Source organism: Cetorhinus maximus, chromosome 12 (genome assembly GCF_964194155.1).
Source record: "Cetorhinus maximus chromosome 12, sCetMax3.hap1.1, whole genome shotgun sequence".
Lineage (NCBI taxonomy): Eukaryota > Metazoa > Chordata > Chondrichthyes > Lamniformes > Cetorhinidae > Cetorhinus > Cetorhinus maximus.
The window spans coordinates 57,117,416-57,139,527 of record NC_135890.1 but is presented as its reverse complement, the minus strand read 5'-3'; the positions used below and the strand labels follow the sequence as shown (position 1 = coordinate 57,139,527).

General features: G+C 44.2%; 1 protein-coding gene across 4 annotated transcripts in view; it reads left to right on the top strand.

Annotated features, from left to right (window-relative positions):
• eea1 (early endosome antigen 1) overlaps positions 1–22,112 on the top strand; it is a 130,196-nt gene that overhangs the window by 34,951 nt on the left and 73,133 nt on the right. For all 4 annotated transcript variants that reach the window (XM_078553675.1, XM_078553672.1, XM_078553673.1 and 1 more), the window contains 4 exons: positions 4,965–5,078; positions 8,572–8,693; positions 12,403–12,558; positions 19,293–19,409. In XM_078553675.1, the coding sequence (XP_078409801.1) occupies positions 5,012–5,078; positions 8,572–8,693; positions 12,403–12,558; positions 19,293–19,409 (462 nt within the window). In that variant the 5' untranslated portion in view covers positions 4,965–5,011. The remainder of the gene's footprint in view (positions 1–4,964; positions 5,079–8,571; positions 8,694–12,402; positions 12,559–19,292; positions 19,410–22,112) is intronic.

The following is a 22,112-nucleotide window of genomic DNA, read 5'->3' as shown; positions in this document are numbered from 1 at the left end:
GCCCATCTTGTCTATGTCAGCCCGAGGACACCCAGATGCCCTTTCTAATCCCACCTTCCTGCACCCAGCCCATAACCCTGCAGTTTACAGCACTTTAGGTGCAGATCCAGGTACTTTTTAAAAGAGTTTAAAGTTTCTGCCTCTACCACCAACTTGGGCAGCAAATTCCAGACACCGACTACCCTCTGCGTAAAAAAGTTCTTCCTCATGTCCCCCCTACACCTTCTGCCACTTATCTTGAATCTATGTCCCCTGGTTCTAGAATTCTCCACCAAGGGAACCAATTTTATCCTGTCCACTCTATCTATTCTCCTCATAATTTTGTACACCTCAATCAAGTCACCTCTCAGCCTTCTTTGTTCTAAGGAAAATAACCCCAACCTATCCAATCTCTCCTCGTAGCTACACTTTTCTAACCCTGGCAACATTCTTGTAAACCTCCTCTGCACTCTGTCCAGAGCTCTGTTCCTTCCTGTAATGTGGTGACCAGAACTGCACACAATACTCCAGTTGTGGCCTCACCAGTGTTTTATACAATTCCAACATTATATCCTTACTTTTATATTCTATACCTCTGCCAATGAAGGAGAGCATTCCATATGCCTTCTTTACAACTTTGTTTACCTGAACTGCTGCCTTCAGGGACCTGTGTACTTGTATGCCAAGATCTCTCACTTCATCTACCCCTCTTAGTATATTCCCATTTATTGTGTAATCCCTGTAACTGCTTGACCTCCCTAAATGTTAAAATCCATCTGCCACTTTACCGCCCACTCCACCAACCCATCTCTATCGTTTTGGAGATTATGGCTATCCTCTACACTATCCACTACTCGGCCAATCTTTGTGTCATCTGCAAATTTCCCAATCGTGCCCCCACGCTCACGTCCAAATCGTTCATATGTAACACAAACAGCAAGGGTCCCAACACCGAGCCCTATGGAACACCACTTGAGACAACTTTCCATTCACAAGGGCATCCATCGACCATTACCCTCTGTTTCCTGTTACCAAGCCAACCTTTTATCCAGTTTGCCACATTACCCTGAATCCCTGACTTTACTTTCCTGACCAATCTGCCATGTGGGACCTTGTCAAATGCCTTGCTAAAATCCATGTACATAACATCCACTGCACTACCTTCATCAACCCTTCTTGTCACTTTCTCAAAGAATTCAATCAAATTTGTGAGGCAAGACCTTCCTTTAACATATCCATGCTGACCATCCCTGACTAGTCCATCCCTTTCCACATGACAGTTAATCCTATCTCTCAGGATTGATTCTACTAATTTGCTCACCACCGATGTAAGACTAACTGGCCTATAATTGTTTGGTATTTCCTTTGATCCCTTTTTAAACAATGGAACTACGTTTGCATTTCTCCAGTCCTCTGGTACCTCCCCTGTGTCTAGTGAAGATTGGAAAATCATCCTCAGAGCATCTGCTATCTCCTCCCTGACTTCCTTCAGCAGCCTCGGAAACGATCCATCTGGCTCTGGTGACATATCAACTTTCAAGGATTTCAACCCTTCGAGTACTTCCTCTCTCTTTATGACTATCCCATCCAATATCTCACAGTGTTCCTCCTGGACTACTATATCTACATCCTCCCTTTCCTTTCTAAACACGGAGACAAAATATTCATTCAAAACCCTTCCCACAGCCTCTGCATCGACACACAAGTTTCCATCTTCATCTCTGATAGGCCCCACTTTTTCTTTAGCTAACCTTTTAGCATTAATGTATTGGTAAAACATCTTTGGGTTATCTTTAACTTTACTTGCTAATCTTTTTTCAAGCCCTCTCTTTGATTTCCTTATTTCCTTTTTTACTTCGTCCCTGCACTTCCTATATTCGTCTAGGCTATCTGCAGTGCTTAGTTCTTTGTGCCTATCGTATGCTTTCTTTTTCTGTTTGATCTTCCCCTGTATTCCCCTAGACAACCAGGGGGGTCTAGATTTGGCAGTACCACTCTTATTTTTGTAGGGGACATGTCTACTTTGTACAATTAGGATCTCCCTTTTTAGTGCTTCCCACTGGTTTTCCACTGTTTTATCCTCCAGCAGTGCTGTCCAGTCTACCTCAGCTAAGTCCCTTCTCATTTCTGCAAAATTTGCCTTCCCTCAATTCAAGACTTTTACTCCTGCCTTATCTCTGTCCTTTTTCATGATGATGCTAAATCTAACTGAATTGTGACCTCTGTCCCCGATATGGTCGCCAACTGTCACTTCACCCACTTGCCCTTCTTCGTTCCCCAAGACTAGGTCTAGAATTGCATCTCCTCTCGTTGGGTTTGTCACTAATTGGTTGAAAAAATTTTCCTGGACACACTGCATGAATCTTTCTCCCTCAGTGCCCCTTATATTGTTTGAGTCCCAGTTGATATTAGGATAGTTGAAGTCTCCTACTGTTATTGCCCTCTTGTTCTTACAAGCAGAAATTCGTCTACATATTTGTTCTTCTATCTCCCTTTCACTATTTGGGGGTCTGTACTATACTCCCAGTAGTGTGACTGCCCCTTTTTTATTTCTAAGCTCAATCCATAAAGCATCATTTGTTGTCCCATTTAGTATATCAACCCTTCTCACAACTGGAATTGATTCTTTAATCATTAGTGCTACCCACCCCTCCTTTTTTATCTCCTACTCTACCATGTCTGAAGACTCTATAACCAGGGATATTAAGCTGCCAGTTTTGTCCCTCCTTTAGCCAGGTCTCTGTTATAGCAATGACATCCTGCTGCCATGTGGCTACCTGTGCCCTTAACTCATCTACCTTGTTTGTAATACTCCTTGCATTGAAGTATAAACAATTTAACCCCGTCAATTTCCTTTGCTGGGCACTTTGTAAACTTTGCTTCTCCTGTAACTCCGTGTCTATCACAATGTCCCTAGCTAATGTTCTACCTCCATTTTTCTGATCTGAATCTGACCTATCTGATCCTACTCCTGGGATCCCATCCCCCTGCCACACTAGTTTAAATACTCCCCAACAGAACTAGCAAAAGCCCCCGCAAGGACACTGGTCCCAGCTCTGCCTGGGTGGAGCCCGTCCGGTTTGTACAGGTCCCACCTTCCCCAGAACCGGTCCCAATGCCTCAAGAATCTGAATCCCTCCCGGCTACACCATCTCTCCAGCCACATGTTCATTTGGTCTATCCTCTTATTCCTGCTCTCGCTAGTATGTGGAACTGGGAGTAATCCTGAGATGACTACATTTGAGATCCTGCATTTTAATTTATCTCCTAACTTCCTGTACTGAGCTTGCAGGTCCTTATCCCTTTGTTTACCTATGTCGGTACCAATGTGTACCATGACCACTGGCTGTTTACCTTCCCTCCCCAGAATGTCCTGCAGCCGCTCCGTGACATCCTGGACCCTGGCACCAGGGAGGCAACATACCATCCTTGATTCATGTTTGCAGCCACAGAAGTGTCTGCCTGTGCCCTTAACTATTGAATCCCCTATCACTATAGCCCTGCCACTTGTTTTCCTTCCGCCCCTCTGAGCAGTAGAGCCACTCACGGTGCCGTGAACTTGGCTGTTGCTGCTTTCCCCTGAGAGGCCATCCCCCCCCAACAGTATCCAAAGTGGTATATCTGTTAGAGAGGGGGATGACCACAGGGGACTCCTACACTACCTTCCTGAGTCTTTTACTGTTCCTGATGGTCACCCATTCCCTTTCTGCCTGTGTAATTTTCACCTGCGGTGTGACCACCTCGTTAAACGTGCTATCCACGACTTGCTCAGCATCGCAGATGCTCCACAATGAGTCCACCCGCAGTTCCAGCTCCGAAATCCGGTTAGCTAGAAGCTGCATTTGGACACACCTTTCACACACATGGTCATCCAGTGTCCCTCATTTCCCACACCCTGCAGGAGGAGCATATCACGGGTCTGAGATCTCCTGCCATGACGTCCCTCTCGATTAAGCAAGTTACTCCCTTAAAAATACGCTAGCTCGGGGCCTTATTTATGTTAGCTAGGAAGCTTGTTTCTTGACTAATTATATTTGTAAAGTACTACTCTATACTTTTTTGTTTTAGCTCCTACCTCAGTATTAAGCAATGAATTACTTTAATAGACTGAAAAAAAACTCACCAAGATTTACTCACCAATCAGCTGCTTTTTTTAAATCCACTTTCAGAAGAGTGTCCCTTGCAGGTCTGGTGCACTCCTTAAGGTACTGCCTCTCCCTCTCTCTTTTTTTGGTTTGAGGAGGAGGGAGGCATGGAAACACTGCAGCAATGTAATGTTTGGGGCTATTCCGTTCTTTGACAGTGGGTCCTCCTCGATCCCCTTCTGTTGTGGTGACTGCGCTGACTTCTCCCAGAATGCGTCTCAGTCACTTCTCACTACCACCCTCTGTTGGATGTTCTTCCTCCTGTTGAGTGCAAGGTTCCTTCTCCTTGATCCCCTTCTGAGTTGCAGTGACTGCGCTAACTTCTCCCAGAATGCTTCTCATCACTTCTCACTACAGCCCTCTGTTGGATCCAAGGAGAACAACCCCAGCTTCCTCAGTTTAACCCTATAGCTAAAATCCCCCAACCCTGGAACCATTCTCGTAAATCTCTGCACCTTCTCAAGAGCTTCACACCTGTTCTAAAAGGTGGTGATCAGAATTGAATGTAATACTCTAGTTGTGGTGTAACCAGAGCTTTACAAAAGTTCAGCATAAATTCCTTACTTTTTTACTCGGTGCCTCTATGACCCATCTGTTTTCAAACCACTCTCCTAATATGTCATGCCACCCACCAAGATCTATGCACATGCACCCCCACTTCCCTCTGTCCCTGCATACTCTTTAGAACCGTGTCATCCCTTCTGCCAAATTCATCATGCAAAATGTGTACCAATAGTACTGGCTACCTATTACTTCAATCCTATTTCTTCCAGTTTTGTCAGCAGTAACTTGAAACTCTGAGGTAACTTACTACACTGCTGTTCGTTGTTCTTTCTATAGAGCTAACAGATCTCCAGAGCCAATTGGAAGATGCACAGGTAGAAAATATGAAGATCAAGCAGATGAATCAGTTGTTGGAACAGAAAGCTGCCACATTAGCAACTGAATTAGTAGGTGAGTGTGCGTTCCCTTGCTGAAGGACTGAATTAAATGAAAGGAAGATTTGCATTTCGTAGAATGGTTACGGCATGTGGGGGAGACCATTTGGCTCCTCGTGCCTCTCTTCAAAAGGAACTCATCTAGATTCAATCCCCCACCTTTATCTGGAACCCTGCAGTTTTTCTCTTCAGATCATTGCCCAATTTTCTTTTGAAGGCTGCAAGTGCAATCTAGATCCTAATCAATCACTGTGTCTAAAACAAAATGTTTATCCTTGTTTCGCCATTGCTTCTTTTTCCAATCACCTTAAATCAGTGTCCTCTGGTTCTCAATCTTTCTGCCAACGGGATCAGTTTCTCTCTTTCTGTCCAGATCCCTCATGATTTTGAACACCTCTATCAAATCTCCTCTCAACCTTTTCTTCCCCAAGGAGAACAACCCCAGCTTCTCTAAACTATTTGCATAACCGAAGTCCCTCAACCCTGGAATCATTCTTGTAAATCTGTACTGCACCTTCTCTAATGCTTTCACATTGTTCCTAAAGTGTGCTGCCCAGAAGTGGATGCAATACTCCAGTTGAGGGCAAACCAGTGTTTTATACAGCTCATTGTAACCTACTTGTTTTTATACTCTATGCCCATATTTATAAAACCCAGGATGCTCTATGCTTTATTAACCTCTTTCTCAACTTGTCCTGCCACCTTCAACGATTTGTGCATATATATTCCCAGCTCCTGCTCCTGCTCCTGCACACCACCTTTAGAATTTTACACTTTGTTTTGCTTCGTTTTGTTCATCCCACTGAAGTGAATCACTTCACACTTTCCTATATTAAATTTCACCTGACACTTGTCCACCCATTCCACCAGCCTGTCTATATCCCCTTGTTTTCACTGCTCCGAGCCTCCTTTACACTGCTCCCCTGTCGACCAGCTCCACACTGCTCCCTTGTTGACCTGATTCACACTGTTCCCAGTTCTTTTCCCAACTCAGAACATTCCTAAGTGCTGTACATCCAATTAAGCCATTTTAAGATATGGTCACTGCGCCAATGTAGGAATAGCAGCAGCTAATTTGTGCACAGCAAGCTCCCACAGATAGCAATGTGATGGTAACGAGGTTCCACCAGGGCCAGCTCCTGACCTCATGACAGCCTTGGTTCAAACATGGACAAAAGAGCTGAACTCCCAAGGTGAAGTGAGAGTGACTGCCCTTGACATCAAGGCTGCATTTGACCGAGTGTGGCGTCAAGGAGCCCTAGCAAATCATGGGAATCGGAGGAAAAGCTCTCTGCAAGTTGGAGTTATACTCAGCACAAAGGAAGATGGTTGTGGTTGTTGGAGGTCAACCATCTTCCATCTCGGCTCCTGGACATCACTGCAGGAGTTCCTCAGGGTAGTGTCCTCAGCCCAACCATCTTCAGCTGCTTCATCAATGACCTTCCTTCCATCATAAGGTCAGAAGTAGGGATGTTTGCGATGATTGCACAATGTGCAATCTGAATGTGCAATCAGACACTGAAGCAGTCCATGTCCAAATGCAGCAAGACTTGGACAATATCCAGGGCCGACAAGTGGCAAATAACATTCATGCCGCACAAGTGCTGGGCAGCGACCATCTCCAACAAGAGAGGGTCTAACCATCACCCCTTGACATTCAATGGCTTTACCATCACTGAATCCCCCACTATCAACATCCAGGGGGTTACCATTGACCAGAAACTGAACTAGACTAGCCATATAATTACTGTGGCTACAAGAGCCGGTCAGAAGCTAGGAATCCTACGGTGAGTAACTCACCACCTGACTTGCCAAAGCCCACCATCTATAAGGCACAAGTCAGGAGTGTGATGGAATACTCCCCACTTGCCTGGATGAGTGCAGCTCCAACAACACTTGAGAAGCTTGACACCATCCAGGACAAAGCAGCTCACTTGATTGGTACCATATCCACAAACATTCACTCACTCCACTACTGACACACATTGGCAGCAGTGTGTACCATCTACAAGGTGCACTGCAGGAACTTGCCAAGGTTCCTTAGGCAGCACCTTCCAAACCCACAACTGCTACCATCTAGAAGGACAAGGGCAACAGATAGATGGGAACACCACCACCTGGAAGTTCCCCTCCAAGCCACTCACCATCCTGACTTGGAAATATATCGCGGCTCCTTTACTGTCGTTGGGTCAAAATCCTGGAACTTCCTTCCTAACAGTACTGTGCGTGTACCTACACCACATGGACTGCAGTTGTTCAAGGAGGCAGCTCACCACTACCTTCTCAAGGGAAATTCGGGATGGGCAATAAATGCTGGCCTAGCCAGTGACGCCACATCCCATGGTTGAATAAAAAAAAATCTCCCTTTGTGATGTTGGCTCAGGGATAAATATTGGCCAGGGGAGAACTCCCCACCTTCTCTCAAACATTTTTCTTCATTGTTTCATGGGATGTGGGTGTCACTGGCTAGGCCAGCTTTTATTGCCCATCCGTTTTTGCCTTTGAGAAGGTGGTGGTGAGCCACTGCAGTCCATGTAGTGTAGGTACACCCACAGAGCTGTTAGGAAGGGAGTTCCAGGGTTTTGGCGCAGTGACAGTGAAGAAATGGTGATATAATTCCAAGTCAGGATGGTGTGTAGCTTCGAGGGGAACTTGCAGGTGATAGTGTTCCCATCTAACTGCTACCCTTGTCCTTCTTGAGGGTAGTGGTCATGAGTTTGGAATGTGCTGTGTAAGGAGGCTTGGTGAGTTCCTGCAGTGCATCTCATAGGTCATCCACTGTGCATCGGTGGTGGAGGGAGTGAATGTTTGTGGATGCGGTGCCAACCTAGCGGGCTGCTTTGTCTTGGATGGTGTCAAGTTTCTTGAATGTTGTTGGAGCTGCACTCATCCAGGCAAGTGAGGAGTATTCCATCACACTCCTGACTTGTGCCTTGTAGATGGTGGACAGGCTTTGGGGAGTCAGGAGGTGAGTTAGTTGCTGCAGGTTTCCTAGACTTTGACCTGCTCTTGTAGTCAGTGTATTTATATGGCTAGTCCAGTTCATTTTCTGGTCAATGGTAACCCCCAGGATGTTGATAGTGGGGGATTCAGTGATGGTTTTGCCATTGAATGTCAAGGGGAGGTGGTTAGATTCTCTCTTGTTGGACATGGTCATTGCCTGGCACTTGTGTAGCGTGAATGTTACTTGCCACTTGTCACCAGCACGCTGGAATCTTTTACGTCCATCTGAGAGAGCAGACGGACCTTGGTTTAATGTCTTTACTGAAAGTTGGCAACTCTGATCGCCCAGCACTCCCTCAGAACTGCACTGGGAGTGTCGGCCTGGTTTATATGCTCGAGTCTCTGAAGTGGGATTTTAGACCCCAACCTCTGGCTCAGATGCAAGAGTGCTGAAGTGAGCCACTGCTGACATCTAAGGCTAATGAGGCAAATCAATTCCAAAAAATCTGCCCTTTAGAAAACAAACGAACATCCTACGTAGGTAAATATTCTTCATTCCTCGGCAGATATTAAGGCAAAATTTGACGATGAACAAAGCCACAAGGACCTTGCAGAGACGAGACTGAAAACCTTAGTGGAAGAGCTGGGAAGGGAAAGGACCAGGACTGAAGAACTCCAAAATGAATTGGTACGTGAGTTTTAACTTGTTTAGATATATAGTTTCATCTCAGAAATTCGGGAGAGTATTCAAGCTACCAAGCAAAGTCTTAGAGATTTATCCTTCCCCCACATTATAATTATTTTTCTCCTGTAAAATAAATTATTGTGATCATTTGAAATTTAGTATTCCTGCGTTTGTCCTGATGAATGCAGGAGGACAAGCCTCGGCAACAAATCTCTCTCTTCAGCAAAATTCAAGTTCTGTCCTACCAAGTGACTCTTTATAATTATTTTGTTCTGAGGCAGTTTCTTGCTGCCCCCAGAGTCTAACCAACGGCATTCAGCTCTTGACTTTTCAAGCATTCAGCCGCCTTCTTTCACCTATTGATCTTCTCGTATCATTATCTCCTCTGACCTCCGATGAGAATAACACACCACCTCCATTAATTAAAGTCCCATCTTATCCTTTGTGCCAAGCACAATGGTTCTTCCCAGCTTGTAAATTTGTCAGAGTAAGACCCAAATCGTTAAGGCAAGTAATAAGTAGTAACAACTGTTCAAAGGACGGCAAACAGTTTCGGTGAATATGTGTTTTCCAATATGGAGGGCTGTACCCAGTGGTATCCCCTCGCGGGATGTGTTGGGACTATTGCTGTATACATGAGTTTTGCCAGACAGTAAGAGGTCGCTCGGTCCATTGTGAGGCTCTTTGCACGAACTTTTCAATCAGTCCCACTCCCTTCTTCATTTCTTATAGTTCTATAAATTGTTCATTTTCAATGATGTGTCCAATTTCCCTGTTGAAAATTCCGATTGAATCCGCTTCTCTTTTGTTACTTCAGATTCCAGGCAAATTTAACCTAGTGATTCTGGTACTGCACCGGCAAACTAACGGTTATGAGTTCCAGTAACGTCTTGGCAAATTGTGGAATTGATTTCATATATTGTGGGCTGGTGCCAGAAAAGCTGAAAATGAAAGCAGCTGTTCTGTTATAAAAACCCAAGTGGTTCGTTGACTTCCCTTCAGTGAATGGTGTCTGCTACCCCTCCCCTCGTGGGGGAATCTAGAACCAGGGGACGCAGTTTCAAAATGAGGGGTCTCCCATTTAGAACAGAGATGAGGAGGAATTTCTTCTCTCAAAGGGTCGTTAGCTTTTGGAATTCTCTTCCACAGCGAGCGGTGGAGGCTAGGTTACTGAATATGTTCAAGGCTGAGTTACACAGGTTTTTGATTGACAAGGGGGTCAAAGGTTATGAGGTACAGGCAAGAAAGTAGAGTTAAGGCCATAATCAAATCAGCCACAATCTTATTGAATGACAGCGCAGTCTCGAGGGACCAAATGGTTTACTCCTCCTCCGAATTCTTATTAACTGATGTTATTTGGACTGGGCCTACACGTGACTCCAATCCCACACTTGGTTGACTGTCAGTGCATTCAGGGCAGCTGGAGATGGGCTATGAATGTCACCTACATCCCGTGAATTGTCTTTAAAATAATTTGTGTGGAACAGAGAAGTTAAGAATTAAATTAAGTTCTGTGGAATATCCAGGCTGAATCATAAAATGGCGAAATCCCAGGGTAAAAGGCATGAATGAATAGGCATTTTGACCCACTGAATCCTTTCTTTAACTTGTTAGTAAATGTGAACCTCAGAGTTTGATATTATTGGTGATAAAATGGAAGCTGCTCATAGTTCCTGGACCAACATTGGTCAGAAATAGTCGTTTGGTAGTACAGAACTTGAGTTTTACTGGAAAAAAACGATGTTGAAGCTTTCCATCTTGCACTCCTCAGGACACTTAGCAAGAATACCAATATAAGGGAAAATCAACAATTTGTACTGTATGTAAGGAGAGTGCTGATTGGTTGGCAAGTGGACTCTGATTAGTAGAGGCATTGCCATGGAGACTGCACCAGTGCTGGTGACTAACAGTTAACTGCCAAACATTGTTTGAAATTTAAACGAGGCAGCTTGATGCTGATTGGCCAAGGCATCGTCCTGAGGATTGAATCAGCGAATGGCTGTCACTTATTTTGTTCAGCTGAAACAGGCACAATGTATGTACATGCTTTTTCTGTCTGCAAAGAACAGGGCTCTGTGTATTAATATTTGTAGCTTCCAGTGCACACAAGTGTGCCACACTGCGAGCCCAACTGACAATCTTAAATTGGTTGTCAGCGTAATTTTTAGCACACTGAGGATTATTCAGCAAACGTTGTCCAATCACGGAATCATATCTAATGTTGGACACTGTTTTGAGATTTGCAAGCACGGACTGGCTAGGTACGGTCTGTACCTTGCCCATTGTGAACAGCGGCTGGGACATGCTGTTTGATACGATCCGCCAGTCTTTGGGACATACAGCCAACATACCCAGCAACTCACTGGCACTGAAATTTGTATACCACATTATTCATTTGTGTGATAGGCAAAATGTTTTTTGGTTTGACAGCAGCATCCTGTTAATGGTGAATACCACTCGTGTTGCTACTGCATAGTAGCAGCGTGAAGCACCTAGCTTCACCTGTTGCTCAAATTTTTGAGATACCTTTCCCTTCTAGGGTAATCTGAGGTAGACTGGGCACTTTTCAGGGCTGAAAGTGATGGCCTTAGGCACGTTCATGAGTTTGCGTGACATGCAGCACAAAATGATCTGATCATGGTAGCCATTATCCTGCAGAATGCCTTTGATGTGCCCTATTTCAGCATCAAGCTTGCCTGGTGAGCAATGGCTAGGGCCCTATTTACAAGGTTACCGATAATACCAACCTTATAGCACATCGAACTGTAAGAATTCCAATGCGTAAATTGACCAGTGAAGGTAAGTTTGCGATAGACCATGATAGAGAACCCCTGGCACATTTCTCAACTAGCATGTCAAGGAAGGGGAGTTCATTTGACTGCTCCATTTCAGAGAAGCACTGCATAGATTCACCAAGGCTCCTTAGACAGCACGTTCCTAACCCACGACCACTACCATCTAGGACAAGGGCAGCAGATAGATGGGAACACCACCAACTGGAAGTTCCCCTCCAAGTCACTCACCATCTTGGAAATATATCGCTGTTCCTTCACTATCGCTGTGTCAAAATCCTGGAACTCCTTCCCTAACAGCACTGTGGGTGTACCTACACCACATGGACTGCAGCGGTTCAAGAAGCAGCTCCGAGTTGCAAAACTTAAAAAGCAGTGTCCAACATTAGATGTGATTCCGTGATTGGACAACACTCGTTAAATAATCCTCAGTGTACTAAACAGTACACTGACAACCAATTTAAGATTGTCAGTTGGGTTCACAGTGTGGCGCATTTGTGTGTACTGGAAGCTACATATATTAATACGCAGGGCCCTGTTCTTTGCAAATAGGACACGAACATGTACATACATTACGCCTGTTTCAGCTAAACAAAATAAGTGACTGCAATTCGCTGACTCATTCCTCAGGGCAATGCCTTGACCAATCAGGGTCAAGCTGCCTGGTTTAAACTTCAAAGTATGCTTGGCAGTTAACTGCCAGTCACCATCACTGGTACATTCTCCATGGTAACGCCTCTACCGGAGTCCACTTGCCAACCAATCAGCACTCTCTTCACATACAATACAAATTGTTGATTGCCCTTTTATTTTGGCATTCTTGCCAAGTGTCCTGAAGATTGTAAGACAAAAGCTTCAACATGTCTCTTTCTTCAGCACTATTGGTCAGAAACCTAATTGAGGTTGCGTTTGCGTCTTAGCTTCAGCGGCCTGGACTGGAGGACGTGGCAGTACTGAAGAAGGAATTGGTGCAGGTTCAGACCCTGATGGATCAGATGAGTCTTGAGCAGGAGAGACGATCAGATAAACTGACAGATGAAAATGCGCAGCTGAAGGTGCAACGTAACATAGCGGAGGTAAGATCGCGTCCATGCCTGTCTGACAGCGACCCCTGATTCAACTGGTGATGTTAAATGCTGAATAATCAACTGTAGTTAAAGCTGTGCCTTTAAACTCAGAGATCTGTAACTTGCTTAGTTATTTGCCCATGAAAATATTGGTATCTGAACAGTCTTATAAGATCTTACAGCTCTGGAGGTGGCCATTCAACCCATCATGCCTGTGCTGGCTCTTTGAAAGAGGTATCCAATTAATCTTATCCCTTGTTCTTTTCATTGCCCATGGTCCTGCATTTTATTTCCTTTTCAAGTATATATCCAGTTGTCCTTCAAAGATCCTATTGGATGTGTTTGTGCTACCCTTTCTGACAGTACATTCCAAATCTTCATAACTGGCTGTGTAATTGAATGAATTTCATGAAACTCAACATCTCATATGAGCATTATTTTGCTTCTCCATTACCTCATATTAGATGTTTAATCAGCACACTGTGTATGTGTTTTATGTGTGTGTGTGGGTGTGTGTGTACACATGGGGCAATTTAAATCTAACTTACCAGTTGGAGTCTCCATCCCATGGGATGGGATGGAACGCTGTTGACTTCCACAGGATTGTAAACCAGTGTTGCACCTGATCTCACCAGTTTCTGGGCAGGTGGGTTAGGTTATAATTGTGCCACGTATATTGAGTGAATCTGTTGAATCAGTGTCAGTGTGATGGTGTGCTGCCGTTCATCCTCCTGTCTAACATGTTCCCTTATTTACTTCCGTCCAGTTCTCATTATTCAAATGAATTAAATAATAGGCTCCAGTGTTGATACTTTCATTGTGTAATTTTGTTGTTTGTAAAGTTGTTGAATTTTTCTCCATCTACCATGCTGTCATTCTTCATTTTCTGTTTTTCTTCTGATTGCTTCCCCGTGGAGAAACTTAAACTTGAGGTAAACCTTCACACTATCCCTCTCAAAACCAAATCCGCTCCTGACTGTCAAACCCTATGCAGCAAATCGGTTTGAAGTTTTTAGTTCAATCATTTCTGAAAGACCCTACCTGGCTCATAGTGGATTTAATAATGGCACTTCTTTAAAATTTGACAGAAAACCTAACGTCTCTGTAAAAAATTTGTTGGGAGTAGCAGTTATTGTTGCGGTTGCACAGACTTGCAAGAGGCACAGTGTATGTGATCTCTCATGGAATACCTCGTGTTGCTAAGTGTTTGCTCTGATTCTCAAGTTTGGGGTGGCTCTACATCTCTTCTACAGAGCAGTGATGAGTCATGGATGTGAAGATTGTGGCTGGAACATATGAAGAAGCTCTAATGAAATACTGTACTCTCACACTCTGCAAGACACCCTGCTCTAAAGCTGTGTACAAAGCTGAGTTCTGTACACTTGTTCTTGTTAGAATCAGTAACACACACCTCCTTCAGTTTAACACAAAGGCAAAATACTGCAGATTCTGTCAATCTGAAATAAGGACAAAAAAAGCTAGAAAATCTCAGCAGATCAGGCAGCATCTGTCAACATTTTAGGCTGATGACCTTTCATTGCAACTGAAGAAAGATAAAAACGTAAGAGTTTTTAAATCCGAGGAAGGGGAGAGGGGTCAGGAAGAATGAAGGAGAAGGTCTGTGATAGGGTGGAGGGCAGGAGGGATTAAATATCAAGAGATTACATGATGCAGCAGGCAGAGAGAGTGGTAAAGGATATAGGAAAGAAGGAAAGGTCGTGACCAAATGAGGTGTGATTGGCTACTTAAAAACCATCCGATTGCAACATGGAGGGATAAAGAGGGAAACAAAATGAAGACTGACCCAGTAAAACAACAAAAAAAAACAGAATAAAATGGCGGCAGAGGTTATGATCTAAAGGCGTTGAACTCGATGTTGCGTCCAGAGGCCTGTAGAATGCTGAGTTGAAACGTAAGCTGCAGTTCCTCGACCTTGCGTTGAGCTTCATTGGAACACTGTAGCAGGCCGTGGACAGAAAGGTCAGAGTGTGTAGCAGGCCGTGGACAGAAAGGTCAGAGTGTGTAGCAGGCAGTGGACAGAAAGGTCAGAGTGTGTAGCAGGCCGTGGACAGAAAGGTCAGTGGCAGCAAGGTGGAGAATTAAAATGACAAGCAACCGGAAGCTCGGAGTCATGCTTATGGACTGAATGGGGCTGTTTCGCAAAGCAGTTACCCAACTGCATTTGGTCTCCCCAGTGTAGAGGAAACCACATCATGAGCAGTGAATACGGTAGACTAAATTGAAAGAAGTACAAGTAAATCACTGGTTTACTTGGAAAGGAGTGTTTGAGGCCTTGGACTGCAACAATGTTAGATTATAACCTCTGTCTCTATTTTATTCTAAGTTTTTTTTTCTCTTTTACTTTGTTTTACTGTGGTCTTCATCTTGTTTCTCTCTCTCCCTTCATGCTGCAATCAGATGGGTTTTTTTTAATGTAACCAATCAGGCCTCATTTGGACGCGACATTTGTTTCTTTACTTTATCCATTAGCAGAATCACAGAATTTTAATGGCACAGAAGGAGGCCATTTGGCCCATCGTGTCTGCACCGGCTCTCCAAATGAGCATTATGACTTAGTGCCATTGCCCTGCCTTTTCGCCGTATCCCTGCACATTATTTCTATTCAAATAATCACCTAATGCCCTCTTGAATATCGCAACTGAACCTGCCTCCACCACACTTCCAGGCAGTGCATTCCAGACCCAAACCACTTGTGTGAATAAGATTTTTCTCAAGTCACATTTGTTTCTTTTGCAAATCACTTTAAATCTGTGCTGTCTCCTTCTTGATCCTCTTATTAGCGGGAACAGCTTCTCCCCATCTATTCTGCCCATCCCCTCATGACTTTGAATGTCTCTACCAAATCTCCTCTTAGCCGCCTTCTCTCCAAGGAGAACAGTCCCAACTGCTCCAATCTATGTAACTGAAGTTTCTCATCCCTGGAACCATTCTTGTAAACATCTTCTACACTCTCTCCAGTGTGTCACATCCTTCCTACAATGTGGTACCCAGAACTGTACACACTACTCCAGCTGAGGTCTAACGACTGTCTTATATAAATTCAGCATAACCTCCCTGTTCTTGTACTCTATGCCCCTATTAATAAAGTCCAGGATACTATATGCTGCTTTAACTGCTCTCTCCACCTGATCTGCCACCTTCAATGATCTATGTACATATACACCTAGGTGTTTCTGCTCTTGCAGCTCCTTCAAAATTTCACCCCTTATTTTATATTGTCTGTCCATGTTCTTCCTACCAAAATGCATCTCCTCACACTTCTCCACATTGAACTTCGTCTGCCACCTGTCTGCCCACTCCACCAACTTGTCCGTGTCCTCTCGAAGTTCCACATTGTCCTCCTCCCAGTTTACAACACTCCCAAGCTTCGTTCCATCTGCAAACTTTGAAATTGTCCCCTGCACACCAAGATCTAGATCATTGATATATACCAGGAAAATTAAGGGTCCCAATACCAACCCCTGGGGAACTTCACTACAAACCTTCTTCCAGCCTGAAAAATATTCATTAACCATTACTCTCCTTCCTATTTTTCAGCTAATTTTGTATCCACGTCCCTTTTATTCCATGAGCAATAACTTTTCTCACAAGTCTGTTGCGTGGCATTGTATCAAATGCCTTTTGAAAGTCCATGTACACCACATCAACAGCATTACTCACATTAACCTTTTCCGTTACCTCTTCAAAAAACTCCAGCAGGTTAGTAAAGCACAATTTCCCCTTTAAAAATCCATGCTGGCTCTTCCTTATCAACCGATATTTTTCCATGTGACTACTAATTCTATCCTGAATAATTGTTCCTAGAATCTTGCCCACCACCTAAGTTAAACCGACCGGTCTGTAATTGCTGGGCTTATCCTTACAACCCTTTTTTAAAAAGGGCATAATGTTTGCAATTCTCCAGTCCTCTGGCACCTCCCCAAAGTCTAGCAAACACTGAAAGATTATGGCCAGTGCCCCTGCAATTTCTACTCTCACTTCCTTCAATATCCTTGGATGCATCTTGTCCGGTCCCGGTGCCTTGTCAACTTTAGGTACTGACAATCTATTCAACACTTCATCCTTATCAGTTTTGAGCCCTTCTAATAACAGAGTTTCCTCGTTTGTCACGATGGCCTGGATAGCATCTAGCTCCTTGGTAAGGACAGATGCAAAGTATTCATTTAATACCTCAGCCATGGCGCCTTTGTCCATGTGTAAATTCCCTTTTAGGTCCCTAATTGTCCCTTCTCTTCCTTTTACCATTCTTACACTATTTATATGCCTATAGAAGACTTTGGGATTCCCCTTTATGTTGGCTGCCAGTCTTTTCTCATAATCCCTCTTCGCTTCTCTAATATGCTTTTTCACCTCCTCTCTGAACCTTCTGCATTCCTCTTGGTTCTCAGTTGTACTTTCTATCTGACACCTGTCATAAGCACACCTTTTCTTCTTTATCTTAATTTCTATCTCCTTTTTCATCCAGGGAGCTCTGGATTTGTTTGTCCTACCTTTCCCTTTCGATGGAATATACCATGACTGTGCCCGAACCAATTCTTTTTTGAAGGTAGCCCATTGTTCAGTTACAATTTTTCCTGACAATCTTTCGTTCCAGTCTATCTGGCCCAGCTCTGTTCTTGCCCCATTGAAGTTGGCTGTCATCCAGTTAATTATTCTTACTCTGGATTGCCTGTTGTCCTTTTTCTATCATCATCCTAAAAGATACAATACAATGATCACTGTCTCCTAAATGTTCCCCCACTGACACTTGATCGACTTGGTCCACCTCATTTCCAATAACCAGGTCCAACAGTGCATCTTTTCTTGTTGTACTGGACACATACTGCTGCAGAAAATTCTCCTGAACACAATCTAGGAACTTTTGCCCCTCTCCGCCCTTTACACTACCACTGTCCCAGTCTACATTCAGGTAATTAAAGTCCCATATTTTAACTACTCTATAATGCTTGCACCTTTCTGTAACTTCCCTGCAGATTTGGTCTTCTATTCCTTCTCACTAGTTGGTGGCCTATAGGCTACACCGAGCAATATAATTGTGCCCTTTTTGTTCCTTATCTGCAGCTAAATTGACTCTGTCCTTGAACCCTTTGGGACATCCTCTTTCTCCAGCACTGCAACGCTCTCCTTAACCAATACTGCCACCAATCCTCCTTTCCTTCCTTTCCTATCTCTTCCGAACACCTTGCACCCAGGAATATTTAACACCCAGTCCTGTCCTTCCTTAAGCCAGGTCTCTGTTATCATCACAACATCATATTTCCACATGGCAATCTGCGCCTGTAACTCCCCAATCTTTTTTACTATACTCCATGCATTCACATACATGCACAGCAACCCTGATTTAGATTTTGTTACTTTCTCCCTCACCCCGACTCCACCTATTAACTTACAATTCTCTATTCTAGTTATCTGATTCTCCCAGTATTCCTCTCTAATATTCTCCCCTGGTTCCCACACCCCGCCAAGTTAGTTTAAACTGCTGAGTTAGTTTAAAGCCCACCCAACAGCAGTAACAAAATGCCCCGCAAGGAACTCAGTCCCAGTTCTGTTCGGGTACAACCTGATTGGCTTGTACACGTGCCATCTTCCACAGAGCCAGTACCAGTGTCCCAGGAATCTTAAGCCCTACCACTCTCTCTGGCTGTTGCATCATAAATCTCTTGTTACTTAACCTCTCACCCTCCACCCTATTACAGACCCGCCCCTTTGTTTTTCCTGCCCCTTTACCCACTTTCTCTGGCTTAAAAACTCTCACATTGTTATCAACCAGAAACATTAACTCTGTTTCTCTCCACAGGTGCTGCCTGACCTACTGTGTCCCCCAGCGTTTTGTGTTCTTCCTTCAGTTTAATTTAGTTTAGTTTTTAAAGCACTGAAACTGCAGTGGGCCAAATCTTAAGTAATGGCCCTTTGGAAGAGCTTAAGTTAGACAATATTTAGAGTTTGGGTTTAAGAGTGGAATTTCTTGTGGTTTGTGTTCAAATGTGTTGTTCAGTGAAGTCTGCTCTTGATGTCTGACACTGATTGGTGGGAAGAGATGTAAATTGAGTGTAGGACAGTCAACACAATTATATAAAGATATCAGCGGACCATGCTCCTTCGTTTATGGAAAGTACCAACTATTGCTACAAGCCAATTTAAAAATGGTCTTTGGACGTTTTGCAAAAAATTGTGTCTTTTGGTTAAATCTTTGTTTTCATTTCTGGCCTTAGAAAAATCTCACAGAAACAAGATTGGACCATTCAACCCCAATAATCTACCATCATGGAACAAGGGAGTGTAACCTTAAAAAAAAACACTTCTATTCACAAAGGGTAGTGGAAATCAGGAACTCATTTCCTCAAAAAGCTGTTGAGGCTGGAGGTCAATTAAAAATGTCAGATTTGAGCTTGAAAGAGTTTGTTGATAAAGATTAGGGAAACAAGGCAAGTAGTTTATGGAGTTAAGGTACAGATCAACCATGGTCTAATTGAATGGCTGAAGAGGCTCAAGGGGCTGAATGGCTCCTCTTGTTCCCATTTTCAACTCTCATGTGTCAGAATAGTTTTGTGTATCAGATGACCAGCTTGAAAAGTTTTAAAAAGGAATTGCAATTATCTGGGTGTCATTCATGTTCCATCTTTTTGAACACATTGTCCTTTTTTTGTGTGACTGAGCTTCCTGTGTGTTTTACAGAAAAAGCAAACTTTGGCCTCTAAATCTTGCTTGTTTTTTGCTCCAAGGCGTCGATGTCTGAGCTGAGGGCGGGGCTTGCTAGAATTCAACAGGAGAAAGCTGCGCAATGTGAGGAGGTGCGGAAGGCCCAGCAGGAATGTGAGGAAATAAAGCAGCAAAACCAGGTGTGTGAAATGTCCATCAAGGAAGCTGAGGCTTGTTGCTGAGTAACCCGTGACATATTGTCAGTGGGAGGGTGATTCACTCTTTAGATTTGATTTCACCAAATTAAAAACAAGCATTTACTCATCCAACAGCATATCCTTATTTTTGAGCAGATAGGGGTAGAATCCCTTTCATCCTCCATGTAGGACATGAGTGATGGAGGAAGGATGGAATTGTGTTCTGAGTACCACACTTTGAAAAAATTCTTTCATGATGTATGGGCATCGCTGGCTAAACCAACATTTGTTGTTCATCGCTAATTGCCCCAGAAGTTAGTGGTGGGCTGCCTTCTTGAACTGCTGCAGGCCATGTGGTATAGGTGCACCCATTGTGTTGTTAGGAAGGGTGTTCCAGGATTTTGACCCAGCAACAGTGAAGGAACGGTGATATAGTTCCAAGTCAAGATGGTTTGTTTCTTGGAGACGAAGTAGCAGGTGGTGGTGTTCCCATGCATCTGCGAACCTTGTCCTTCTACATGGTAGGGGTTGTGGATTTGGAAGGGACTGTTGAAGGAGCCTTGGTGAGTTGCTGCAGCACATCCTGTATGTGGTACACACTGCTGCCACTGTGTATCGGTGGTGGAGGAGTGAATATTGAAGGTGGTAGATGGGGTGCCATTCAAGCAGGCTGTTTTCAAAGTAATGGCAATGTTAATTGTATACAGGTTGTGGGCATTAACTGTGGATTCACTTGTGCTACTATAAATAAGAAGAGATTACCAAAAGAGGTATAAATAGGAATAGACAAACTCTGGTGGCCAGTTTAGGAGGTGTATGCTTGTAATGTGTATCTCTGTAAATAAATGCTTATAAAAGTGTGTAAAGATTAGCTCCAGCTCTATCCTTCACTGTTGGGCTTCATGAATTAGAACAGTCAAGGCATTGTAGAGGATATGGAGAGGAGAGTGTGAGAGGAGGACCCTGGGACAGGCAGTCAGCAGCACCAAGAGGAGAGTGCAACAGGAGGACCCCGAACCAGGCAGTCAGCAGCACCTAGAGGATAGCGAAGTTGGAGTGGAGAGGCTGTATAAAGAGCGGGAGCAGAGCGGTTGTATAAAGAGTGGGAGTTTACCTGTGAGGGAGCGGAGCGGCTGTATGAAAAACGGAGTTTACCTGTGTAGGAGCCGGTTCTCACCCAGACACACAGTGGCGAAGGAATTTGAAAAGAATGATGTCAGGACAAGGGAGAGAGCTGATTGGTAAGTAGTGGATAAGTTGTTTTTTTCCACTTTAAAGTGACATCACAGAAGGTCAGAGTCTCAGCATTTTTTTTTAAGAAACACGAAATAGTTTTCTACTTGGCTTAAATTTAAGGAAATAGTCATTTAATTAAAAACAAACAAAAAGTATGACAAGGGAGCTCAGTCCCATGTGTTGTATGGCCTGCAGCATGTGGGAATTCTCAGACACTCCTTGCAGTCTGAATAACCACATGTGCAGGAAGTGCCTCCGGTTTGACCAGCTAGAGCAACAGGTTTCAGAGCTCGAGCATCAGCTGGAGACTCAGGCGTGCATCCGTGAGGCTGAGGGTTACGTGGATAGCACATTTTTAGATGTGGTCACTCTGCAGCTTAAGGAAATGCAGTCAGAGAGGGAATGGGTGACCACCAGTCAGAAGAAGGGATGTAAGCAGGTAGTCAGGAAAGCTCCAGAGTGAAACTCACTCGAGAACCATTTTTCTATGTTGGAACACGGTGAGGGTGAAGGTTCCTCTGGAGACTGCAGCCAGAGCCAAGTTTACGGCACTGTGGGTGGCTCAGCTGCACAAGGTGGGAGGAGTAAGAGTGCAAGAGCAATAGTGATAGGAGATTCAGTAGTGAGGGGTGCAGACAGGTGCTTCTGCAGCCGTAGACGTAACTCCAGGACGGTGTATTGCCTCCCTTGTGCCAGGGTCAAGGATGTCACAGAACGGTTGCAGGGCATTCTGAAGGGGGAGGGCGAACAGTCAGAGGTCGTGGTTCACATTGGTACCAACGACATAGGTAGAAAGAGGGAAGAGGTCCTGCAACAAGAATTTAGGGAGCTAGGCAGCAGATTAAAAAGCAGGACCTCAAAGGTTGTAATCTCTGGGTTACTCCTTGTGCCACGTGGGTGAGTATAGAAAAAGGAGGATAGAGAGGGTGAATGCGTGGCTGAAGAGATGGTGCAGCAGGGAGGGTTTTAGTTTCCTGGATCATTGGGTCTGTTTCTAGTGAAGGTGGGGCCTGTACAAGTCGGAGGGGTTGCACCTGAACTGGAACGGGACCAACATCCTTGCGGGAAGGTTTGCTAGTGCTGTTGGGGGGATTTAAACTAATTTGGCAGGGGGATGGGATACAGAATGGAGGTACAGTAGGGGGTGATGCACAGCCAAATATAGAAGAGAAACTAAGTCAGTCTGGAAGGCAGAGCACAAGGGAATAATGCAAAGCTGAATTGCATCTATTTTAATGCAAGGAGTCTCACAATTAAGACAGATTACTTCAGGTCGTTGATTAACAGATGGGAATATGATATTGTTGCTATCACAGAAACATGGTTGAGAGAAGGGCAGGACTGCCAGCTCAGTATTCCAGGGTATAGAATCTTCAGGCATGACAGGTGTGGAGGGGAGGTGTAAAAGAGGAGGTGGTATTGTACCATTGACCAAGGAGTCAACTACTGCAGTAAGGAGGGATGGTACCT